The sequence below is a fragment of the Palaemon carinicauda genome, chromosome 12 (genome assembly GCF_036898095.1).
Source record: "Palaemon carinicauda isolate YSFRI2023 chromosome 12, ASM3689809v2, whole genome shotgun sequence".
Classification (NCBI taxonomy): Eukaryota; Metazoa; Arthropoda; class Malacostraca; order Decapoda; family Palaemonidae; genus Palaemon; species Palaemon carinicauda.
Window position 1 is genome coordinate 147,558,504 of NC_090736.1, and position 12,418 is coordinate 147,570,921.

Here is a 12,418-nt window from a genome sequence, read left to right on the forward strand (position 1 = left end):
CAATTCGGGCGTAAGTAGATGACTGGGATTAAAGCCACAGAAATGCATAACAACCAAACTGTACTAGAAAAGGGGGAAAATGTCATTCAGGAGATATGACCACCGACAGTGGAGCCGTATTACAACCTCCTCTTCACTGCTGCTATAGAGGCCAAAGCAAATCTAGCCAAGCCAGCTTTTTTATTCAATGTTTTGAACAAAATCTCATTTCAGTCTCTGTCACAATGCAGTTTGAGAAAACTTGACAAAACTAGGTGGTTTCCCTTCTGCAACGAGGGATCCTTTATAACAGATACCTCATTTGAACCCGGGTACCTTGAAAGGTAACATTATAGGAATCCATCTATGTGTGGTAAGGTGCAACATATGTAGCAGGGAAAAGACCCCTACGGTTACCCATTTCGCCAGTCCACCAATGCTGGTCCGATCGATCAGTAACAGTGATAACATCTCCTCTTTTAAATTCCAGTTCACCTTGTTCTTGTGGAGTGAAGTCATACAAAGCTTGCACTAAGAACTGTGGGAAAATGACAGAAAAATCTTAGAATACAGTTGTAGTTCAGTAAACTGATCTAATTAATTTCATGGTAGAAAATTACAAAAAGCATGATTACTAATTAATTCTAAGCAATATCCAATCAGATTTCTTTTACTTTTACAAAAGCACGTAATCTAGTTAATCAAGACTGATTTATACTCTATATTAAACATCTAAAATAACTATCATGATAACAATTTAATGAGACTCGAGTTAATTTTTATCCTAGCCTTCTGTACTTATTCAGTCGAAGTGAAAATTTTAGAAACTTGTGGGAAAAAGTGGAAAGAGACGAAATGGACACTTCCAAAAAACCTAAACCCTTTCAGTCACTGAAGCTTGGCAAGTGTGGTATGTTTTAGAAATTCCTGTATGTCTTAGAGCCAGAGCTGCAACTTGTCATTTTTTACATTGTTAATTTATTATTCAAACCATAATGCTCATTCTGGCATCATAGTAAAGATAAATCTTTATATATAAAAAAATACTGTATTCAGAAAAAATATATCAAAATGATTTGAAAATAACTAACAATTACTAATTGTATTGTTAGCAACGCTGGTTATATTCTAATTAGTACAAAGATCTAAGACCCATTGCACCAAACTACTCCTTAAGGTACCCTCAACAGTGCACTAATCACAACCCATCAATGCAATACAAAACTTACCTCTTCTGGAGTCATATCTTTGAGCTTGATATCATGAGACCTCGATACTGAAGCTGATCGGTGGTATTCTACCAATTCATTAAGGGAGTTAAATTTCACTACCCATAAGAAAAACTTGCCCTGTGCATCCCTTAATACTTTGAAGTGTTGGACACCATCACCACATCTAAAAGAAGAAATTTCACATAAATTTAAGCATAAATTCACATACTATTGAATGTAAACTTAGAATAAATTTGAGATGCATTAAGGAAGAATGTTATACATTGATTAGGTTGGTATTTAAATTTCTCTCATTAAGGCGTCAATTTATTTCTTATCAAGACTACAGCCAACCCTTAACATTCGCAAGGGTTAAGTAACAGGGAGAGATCCTCCTTAATAACTCTTATACTGTACACCATTTTTAGTAGAAAAAAGTTAAAACTAGCATTATTTTACTTTATTACCCTTCCAGGGAGTAATCAAATCAGTAAATTAAGCCTGCAAATGGTGAGGGCCAACTGTACTGTAATCAAAGGACTTTGGCTATTTCAGGATTATTGCTTAGGTAAAATGGAAAAAAAAATGCAAAAAAAAAAAGGCCTGACTGAGTGAATGTACCCATTCATTTAAAATGAAATTATAATAATTAAATATAGTACTGAATAGGTATATGAACATAGTACTGTACTCTTATTTATTTCTTAATGCTTAGATGGGAGAAAAAGGGTATTCCTTCAACAGTAGCATACCAAGATAAAAAATGTAGCTAAGAGCTAAATGAGACTTTCCACGATAAAAATAAAGCATATTTAAGCCTTAAGGATAAAATGGCAACTGATTGACATTAATCAAAACAAACATAACAAGCATGCACAAAAAAATTTTGCCAGCAGAAAAAAAAAAAATATACACCATTTCAATAATCTAATAGTATCATTTGCAATTTTATCAAAATTTTAAACACCTGCTTCTCGATCAGTTCTGAAATTCTATAACCAGACAATCAGAAAGAGCAATCTTTCCATGTAGTTTTATTGAGATGTATTCATTTGGATGTCTCATACATTTCGTATAATTACAATACAAATTTGACACTCAGAAGTTAGTCTATCTATCTATCTACCAAGGCACTCCTCCAATTTTGGTGGGTAGCCAACATAAAAAAAAAAGGGGGAGACTTTTCTTCTCTTAGCTCCTCCCAGCCTGATGAGGGATTCTGCTGAATTTGGCTAGTACTAATAGGGTACCACAGCCCACCCTCTCCCTGTTATTCACCACAAACGAAGCTCCATATGCAGAATCCCCTACTGGTGCTACCTCAGCAGTCACCAAGGCGACAGGAGGAAGCAGCAGGGCCTATCTGACCTGTGTCACAATTGCTCACCATTCATTCCTATTTCTAGCATGCTCTTTAGCTTCTCCACATCTATCCTCCTATCACCTAGAGCTTTCTCCACCCCATACATCCACCCAAATCATGGCCTTCCTCTTTTACTTCTCCCATCAACTCTTGCCTTCATCACCTTTTTCTGTAAATGGCCATTTTCTCTCTACATGGCCAAACCACCTCAACACATTCATATCCACTCTAGCTCCTAGATCACTTTTTACACTCGTTCTTACCCTCACTACTTCGTTCCTAACCCTATCTAATTGAGACACACCAGCCATACTCCTAAGACACTTCATCTCGAACACATTCAATTCTTGTCTCTCCGTCAATTTCATTCCCCAAAACTCTGATCCATACATCACAGTAGGTAATAGTAATAGTAGTAAATTTGAATAATTCATAAAAAATATGTTTCTGGATATTTTTGTACTTTTACTAGAGTAAAACCCATACAAATGAGATCAATTTTACAATTGTCAGACTATGCCCCCGTACCTATTCATGAATATCTCATACTTACTACAGTAATAAGTTACACAATATCAATAAGTCAACTGTGAAAGAACTTTTAGCTTAATATATAAAAACCTGATAACTGCAAACTTATTTTATTGGAACAAAATTTGGAGTTTATTAATTTCATCCCAGCACAAAAAATCCAAGATGCAGCCAAAAATTCTATAAAGTTGTTTTCCAAAACAAGTGCTGTACTATTTATGATTCATTTACAAACTTTTCTAAACAATTATATGTAAATTTTTCCATTGATTATTTACACTATGTACTAACTACTTCAGTCAACCACAATATTCATCAACTTCACATCAATTATAAAGTACTTTCACACACAGTCAGACCTTACCATTAGCTGGTTTGCTATTTGCCATTTTACGAGAGGGGCCTGGCATTCCAAGAAAGGAATATTTATGGGTATTAATTCACATCACACCACCAAATATAGAACAGGCCAAAACCCACTACAATATTACGCAAGGGCTTGAAAATTACTTACTGTATATGACAATATCAATCTCTACTTACTCCCCCAATATAATAATAGACTGTGCTCTATTTGGTACAGTACTATATAACTTATGCTTTTAGGTCTTTTTAGTAAAGGTACATTCACACTTCTGTAAGTGTGAATGGATCTTAAGATGCTCAACTCATGACCTCTAGTTTAGAATTCTGGAAATTCATATTATAAAATTTTTGGCTAGGCGAACGTCTATATTCAATGTTTAAAAATACAATTTCTATAATTCTCTGAAGATTAAATTATAAGTTTTTTCATATCATATGTTCCTATTATTTGTGTCTGCTCATATATTTATAATTTTTGTTAGGATTATACAGACAGACGCATAAAGTATCAAAAGACAGCAACTTAAATAGGGCAAAAACATAAAATTTGCCCAGAAAAATACAGATGAGAATATATTATGTTAGTCAGTCTTGCTCATATGTGCACATTTGAAACATACGGTGTGTTTTGGGAGCAATATTTTTAGATTTGAGGGAAGGGGCTTACCACAGGTCAGTAATTAACCGTTAAAATACTGTATAATGATTATGCCAATTTGATTCCAAGGGGTGCGGAAAATTACTGGTAAAAGTCCATACTCATAAACAGTAGTCTAGTCAATTAATCTCTAATAAAAAACTTTGAAGACCAATTTTTCAAAATATGAAATATTCAGAGAAAAATTGTCTCATTTTTTTTAAATGTTGGTGGATTTTTGTTATTCAAACATGAAAAGATAAGGGTTTTTATAGCTTATAACATGGAAAATGACAAATTTGGAGATAATTTGTATTTTTCCCTATCTAATACTAACCTGGAGTTATTTATGAGGATTTTCTTTCAGCGGCAGCTGGAGGTAGGCGTATGATTTTTAAGTGCAAGGTGGCAACCCTAGGAAGGGGATAGCTGGGGGGTACCCAGCCGCCTTTATATATGCCCTTACAGAAGTGAGATAAGTCACTTTTTATTGCAGGCAGGGCTTCTGGGGGCCAGGTGATGGTGGGCCAATTTATATAGATAACTCCTGGTTTGTATTAGATAGGGAAAAATCCAAATTATCTCCAAATTTGTCATTTGTTCCCCTACTAACAAACCCATTATTTATGTGGATGACTCACTATTAGGTGGGTGGAAGTCCTAGATCTGGCATGGACATTGACCCAGTTTTGCCTGGTACAGTATATGACTGTGGTCTAGGGAAAACTTTGACACCTCGCTGAAGTATACAAAGTGAGTATACTCGCGGCCTGTGCAATTTAGTAAAATAGAGGTTATTTGTATGAAAACGTCTGAGTTTTTAAATGAGAAAATCAACCAGATGTACCCATTGTTCCCTCGCAGAAGCAATGGGGACGTGGTCAATATAAAATAAAGCTTATACAGTAATAGACTACACAAGAGAGGTGATAATTACCAGCAGAGGTGGAAGCCAGCTTAGAGAGGGACCCATGGCGCTGCACCCCAAGAGAGGGGAAGATGAAAGAAGGAAAGCCACACATTCTTCTCGTTCATCCCATTCTTAAACCAGGTAACCAATGCCTTTAACCAACTGTTAGTTGTCCATTAAGGAGCCTGAGGTATCCTAAACAACCTGAGCAGCCACCAAACGGCCCATAGTAAACATATCGAGCCTCCTGTGGGTCATGTCTTTGAGGTAATGTGCTATGAATATGGTCTGATTTCCACATACACCAGCCTGGAGGACCTGCAACACGGAAAGTTGCGTTTGAAAGCCAGTGAAGTACTAATTTCACGGACGTCATGAGTTCTAGGTTGACGAGCTTGAGGAGGATCTGGAGCCAGGGCTCTTTCGATCACCTGGCGTATCCAGGAGGACACTGTGTTCTTAGTGATCTTCCTCTTTACTTTATCTTAACTACCAAACAGCGATATTAGTCTCGGCTGTATTACCGAGAAGTTCACCGACTCTCTTTGCCGAGGCTACAGCAAGCAGGAACTCCATCTTCAACGTGAGATTTTAGTCAGTTGCATGGTGTAATGGTTTGAATGGAGGTCTTTTCAGGGACCTCAGTAGGCGAACAATGTTCCAAGGAGGAGGCCTGATCTCTGACTGGGGGCAAGTGATCTCATAACTCCGTATGAGTAGAGAAAGTTTCAACGAAGAGGGCATTTCTACTCCTTTCAGCCGAAAGGCGAGGCTCAAGGCTGAGCAATAGCCTTTAACCGCCGTTACTGAAAGTTGTTCCTCCTGAAGGTATACAAGAAACTCCGCTATGACTGGTATAGTGGCTTCGAGTGGAGACACAGTCCTTCCACGACACCAACAGAAGACTCTCCACTAGGCCTGGTAGACCAAAGCTGAGGACCTACGCAAGTGTCCGGACATTCATTCCTAACTTGTCGTGAAAAGCCTTTCTGAGTGAGGAGACGCTGGATAGTCTCCACACATGCAGACGAAGCGACTTCACAGTCTTGTGGAAGATGTCCGAGTGTAGCAGTTTGAGTAGATCTGGTCGTGGAGGGAGTTCTCGTGGATGATCTATGAGAAGTTACAGAAGATCTGGGAACCCCTCTGTGTGAAACCATAGCGGAGCTACAAGGGTCATCAATAGATCTTTGGATGCTCTGGTCTTGATGAGCAGTCTTCTCACCAGACAAAACGTGGGAAAGGAGCACACATCAATGTTCTCCCTCCATTGTTGGAATGCATCTTGCCATAGAGCCTGAGGGTCCGGGATTGGAGAACACTATAGCGAAAGCTTGCTGTTCAGAGATGTTGTGAACAGATCTACAGTCAGGAAACCCCACAAAGTCAGGACTTTGTTGGTGTCGGCTATCTGTTGATTCAAAGACCATTCGGAGCCTACTATCCGAGTCCCTCTGCTCAGATTGTCCGCGAGCACATTCCTTTTGCCGGGAATGAAGCAAGGCGATAGAGCCACCGAATGTTCTTCCGACCATCTGGGGATCTTTACTGCACGATGGCATAGAGGCTGCAAAAAGATACAAACCTGTTTGTTTATGTAAGCCACTAGTGTGGTGTTGTCGCTCATCAACACCACAGAGCGACCTGCCATCAACTGTTGGAACTCATGAAGAGCTAGGTAGGCTGCTCTCATCTCTAACAGATTTATGTGCTGGTACCTTTCTGATTCTGACCAAAGGGCGGAGATCGTATGGTGCAGCAGGTGAGCCTCCACCTTTCTTTCGATACATCTGTGAAGAGCATCAAATACGGAGGGGGAACGAAAAGAGTCCGGCCTTTCTGAAGGCTTTCGTCCGCCATCCACCAATTCATATCTGTCACCTGCTCCTGAGTTATCGGAACTTGGGTGTCCGGTGGATCAGACTGTTGATTACACACGGACTTCAGCTGCCATTGCAGGGATCTTATCCTTAGACGGCCGTTTAGAACCAGACGGATGAGAGAGGCTAGATGGCCTAGCAGACTCTGCCAATGGGAGGCTGGAAAAACTTTCCTGATGAAGGGAGCACGGGCCCGGTCAGTACCGTCGTCGGTCATCACCCGCGCCAAGGCGCAGGCTACCAGTCCGAAACGGCCCTCGGAGCCTAAGCAGCGGGTCGCCACCAACTAAGCCACTTCCTGCAGCCTGTGTACTCTTTCGTCTGATGGGAAGACCTTGTTCAGGACGGTGTCTATGATCATTCCGAGGTATACCAGTCTCTGTGAAGGTTGCAGTGTGATGACTTCTCGCAATTTATCAGGACCCCTAGATCCTGACAAAACTCTAGAAGCACATCTCGGTGACGCAGAAGGGTTGTCTACGAGTTTGCAAGGATCAGCCAGTCATCTAGATATCTGATAATACGGATGCCGTTCCTGTAAGCCCAACATAACACTACTGCGAACTCTCTGGTAAACACCTGAGGAGCTGTCGCGAAACTGAAGCAGAAGACCTTGAACTGGTAACTTCCCTTCGTGAATGAACCATAACTGCTTCCTTGAAGACGGATGTATTGGGATCTGGAAGTAAGCGTCCTTCAGATCCAGTGTGCACATGAAGTCCCCTGGACGCACCGCTTGAATGACCGTGTCTGTTGTCTCCATTCTGAACTGAGTCTGTTGGACAAACTTGTTCAGAGGCAAGAAATCGATGACTGGTCTCCAGCCTCCTGTAGTCTTTATCACCAGAAAAATCAGACTGTAAAAGCCTCGAGACCCGTCACTATCTCTTGGAGAGCACCCTTCTGCAGCATGGTCTGGACTTCAGCCCTGAGGGCCAGCTCCTTTGTGGATCCCTTCGCATAGAAGCTGAGATGCAATGGATCCCGAGTCAGAGGAGGGAGAGATTGGATAAACGGAACGCAATACCCTAGGACAATCACCTCGACCGTCCAGACATCTGCCCCATGAAGTTGCCACTTCTGCCAGCGGCGCTGTAGGCATCCCCACACAGGTGTTAGGTGGTGAAGAATGCCATTCATAGCGGGAGTGGCCACCTTGGCCACCTCCCTTCCTTCCTCTGAAAGATTTGTTGCTCTTCTGTCCCTTGGGCTAAAAAAGCCACTTAGACACCTTAACAGGTCCCGAGGACCTAGCAGTTGACTGGGTAGAAGAAGGATCTTGCTGAGGCCAAGAATTCTGGAAAGGTCTACCATAGGACTGAGATGTCATGGCCCCATGAAGGAGAGAATCATTGGACGATTTCCTCCATCTTTCAGCAGACCTCTCTATCTCCTCTGGAACAAAGAGAGAAGAACCCTCGAGAGTGGAGTTCCTCAACCGCGATACCTCCATTTTTGGCACCTGTTTGTGGAATCATCCTATGACTTACGACAACAGTGAACATTGATGAATATTCAGTACTGTAGTTGGCCAAAATATTCACAATTGAGTAGATAAATTAAATCTTTACATATTAAGATTACAAATCAATCCTTATATATAAGATAAGCCTTAAGAGCGAAGGGTCCTTGTCCATATTAATTACGTGGAGAAAAAACTGCACTTTACAAAATCATGGTATGGCATTAAAAAAATTTGTGAAATTTTGTGGTAACACTGCAGAACTTGCTACTACAAATAAAGCAAAAATTTCAAAAGTATTCCTACAAAACAGAAACAGATATATGTAATTCTAGTGTCTGTGAATATTGATACACTAGTTTACAAAGGTGACAATCCCCAAACACTAATACAATGAGTGTGTGACCTATTCAGAGCTGAAACAGAACTGAAAATACATTTTGATATACTAAAAGAATGATTTTCTCCTGCACTGAGGTCAAAACTTCCGCAATATCTGAAATTGCAGTGTTATTAAAATAATCTGGAGAAACATACTTTACCATTTTGTGTTTTGCAATTTAATGTATCAATAGGCATATGCTTTAACAATCCTAAACCATTACTGTATTTATACTTAGATTAACTATTTTGTGATCTCACCAATGACAACAGCTACATCAGACATACCGCTTTTGGCCAGGGGGAAAATTGGGGCTCCCGCCAACATTTTTTTTTCTCTGTGACTCAGTATGGTCAAACTATACCAGATATGGATTTCTGGTTTATTGCAATATGTTAAGAATTTTTTTTTTTTTTATGATGTAAGCAGGATATCTTTGCAATGATTAAAATTATTCAAACATGAAAATTATGCAAAAAAAGAAAAAAAAATAAATGCATAGATAATATTTAAGATAAAAAATGTTAGAGAACTTTATTTCCTATGAAAATTGTACAGAAATAGGGTACTTTACAGCAATGATTCTTATATAAATGGTAATGAGCCGTGTCAGATTTCAAAATTCTAATATTTCTACAGTGAGTAATGACTGTGCGTGTGTCAACCTACTTACATTGTTTTGTATCATAACTGAGGAATATAAATAGAAAGAAACTAAAATTTGCATTAGAAAGTGGAAAAAATTTTAACCCATAAAAAAGTTATAAATATGGTCAAGAAAAAAATGAGAAATTGTAGAGCAAAGGAAGTTAGTATATCTTCATCTTTATGTATCTATAAATTTAAAATAAACTTTATATGAAAATATTTATATTTCAATTTCTTTTTTCATATACCATTTAAAAGTGAGTAAAAGATGTGAGATTGGAAGTACTGTATGTTTATGAATAGGATGGATGGATATAATGGCTTTGTGTGAGGCAAAGGTAAAAGGGAAGGGTGAGGTGATGTTTGGTGAAGTGAATGGTAGAGTATCTAGGATTGAAAGGGGAAGAACAAGAGGTGTGGCTTTAGTGCTGAGTGAATGGATGACAGGTAAAGTAGTGGAATGGAAAGAGATATCATCTAGGTTAATGTGGGTAAAGGTTAGGTTGGGTAGGGAATGTTGGGCTTTTGTTAGTCCGTATAGGCCAGGTTGTGAGAAAAGTGAAGAAGAGTGGAATGAATTACCTAGGTGTGTAGGACTGGGTAGAAGGAATAATGTAGTTGTCATGGGTAACTTAAATGCTAGAGTGGGCGCTGGAGAGGTAGAAGGTGTCATTGGGAAGTATGGCGTACCAGGAGAAAACGAGAGTGGTCAGAGACTGGTAGATATGAGTGTTGAGCAAGAGATGGTTATAAGTTCTAGTTTAAAAAAAAATACATGGAATACTGTTAAGTAGTAATGTATATGCCACATGATAATTACAACAATTCAAAATACAGTCCGGCGAAAAATAAATTATTTACGCATGCATAAAATTGTCTAAATACGAGAATAAAGCACATTTTGTTTTTGTTGGATGACTACACGATTCTTAGGGAATAATATTGCTAAATAAGTCACTGAATGAAGCACTTGAACTTTCGGTTACAAAACCACCAGAGGCTTAATCTAAAATATGCAAGTACCTTTAAACAAACTATCAACATATTTTCAGTAAATGCAGCTTTAACCAACAAATTAACTAATCCTATTAATCAAAACTTTGAGATTAAACATAGCATTCAGTACACTTCACTCCTATAAGCAGAAATGCATGCATAATTCTTTACATAACTGGGAAAAAAAGAATTAGATGAAAATATATGAAATCAGAATTTATATGAAAAATATCCCTGACAAGCAAAAATATGTACAAAGTACATAAAAAATAAAAGGCGCTAAGCAAGAATAAAGAATAATGTATAACTCAGAAGACTGGCTGAGAATCAAGTATAGAGCATCACTGTAAATTAATACAAACTGTGAAAGATTCACGCTTAAGTTGAGGGTGCAATTTTGAAAATATGTTATTTTGATAATAAAATAAATTTTTGAATATACTTACCCGGTGATTATATAAGCTGCAGCTCTGCTGCTCGACAGAAAACTCTACGGAAAAAATCCGCCAGCGATCGCTATGCAGGTAGGGGGTGTACTTCAACAGCGCCATCTGTCGTGCAGGTACTCAGTACTGTACTCATTGTAAACAAAGAACTCAATTTTCTCCTCGGTCCACTGCGTCTCTATTGGGGAGGAAGGGAGGGTCCTTTAATATATAATCACCGGGTAAGTATATTCAAAAATTTATTTTATTATCAAAATAACATTTTTCAATATTTAACTTAGCCGGTGATTATATAAGCTGATTCACACCCAGGGGGGTGGGTAGAGACCAGCAATAAATGTTTACATTATTATGAGCTAAGGATTTTTTATTTCATTTTAGAAGTTATCAAAATAACAAACATAAAATAAATAAGTACCTGGTAAGGAAGTCGACTTGAACAATTACTCTGCCTTTTTAAAAACGTCTTCCTTACGGAGCCTCGCGATCCTCTTAGGATGCTGAGCGACCCCTAGGATCTGAAGTATGAAGGGTTGCAACCCATACCACAGGACCTCATCAAAACCTCTAATCTAGGCGCTTCTCAAGAAAAGAATTTGACCACCCGCCAAATCAACCAGGATGCGAAAGGCTTCTTAGCCTTCCGGACAACCCAAAAACAACAATAACAACATTTCAAGAAAGATTAAAAAGGTTATGGAATTAGAGGATTGTAGTGGTTGAGCCCTCACCCACTACTGCACTCGCTGCTACGAATGGTCCCAGGGTGTAGCAGTTCTCGTAAAGAGACTGGACATCTTTAAGATAAAAAGACGCGAACACTGACTTGCTTCTCCAATAGGTTGCGTCCATTATACTTTGCAGAGATCTATTTTGTTTAAAGGCCACTGAAGTTGCGACAGCTCTAACTTCATGTGTCCTTACCTTCAGCAAAGCTTGGTCTTCCTCACTCAGATGGGAATGAGCTTCTCGTATTAACAGTCTGATAAAATAGGATAAAGCATTCTTTGACATAGGCAAAGATGGTTTCTTAACTGAACACCATAAAGCTTCTGACTGTCCTCGTAAAGGTTTAGTTCGGCTTAAATAGAACTTAAGAGCTCTCACTGGGCATAAGACTCTTTCTAGTTCATTTCCAACCATATTCGATAGGCTTGGAATATCGAACGATTTCGGCCAAGGACGAGAGGGTAGCTCGTTTTTGGCTAGAAAACCAAGTTGTAAAGAACATGTAGCCGTTTCAGATGAAAATCCGATGTTCCTGCTGAAGGCGTGAATCTCACTGACTCTTTTAGCTGTGGCTAAGCAAACCAGGAAAAGAGTCTTTAAAGTGAGATCTTTAAAGGAGGCTGATTGTAGCGGCTCGAACCTTTCTGACATGAGGAATCTTAGTACCACGTCTAAATTCCAACCAGGTGTAGCCAAACGACGCTCCTTCGTGGTCTCAAAAGACTTAAGGAGGTCCTGTAGATCTTTGTTGTTGGAAAGATCTAAGCCTCTGTGACGGAAGACTGATGCCAACATGCTTCTGTAACCCTTGATAGTGGGAGCTGAAAGAGATCGTTCTTTCCTCAGGTATAAAAGGAAGTCAGCTATTTGAGTTACAG

General features: G+C 39.1%; 1 protein-coding gene across 2 annotated transcripts in view; it reads right to left on the reverse strand.

Moving 5' to 3' along the window:
• The window catches only part of drk (growth factor receptor-bound protein 2 drk), an 80,978-nt gene that overhangs the window by 1,656 nt on the left and 66,904 nt on the right, over positions 1 to 12,418 (reverse strand). For both annotated transcript variants that reach the window (XM_068384593.1, XM_068384592.1), the window contains 2 exons: positions 1,209 to 1,374; positions 1 to 517 (listed from right to left, as the gene is read on the reverse strand). The exon at positions 1 to 517 is cut by the window's left edge and continues 1,656 nt beyond it. In XM_068384593.1, the coding sequence (XP_068240694.1) occupies positions 344 to 517; positions 1,209 to 1,374 (340 nt within the window). In that variant the 3' untranslated portion in view covers positions 1 to 343. The remainder of the gene's footprint in view (positions 518 to 1,208; positions 1,375 to 12,418) is intronic.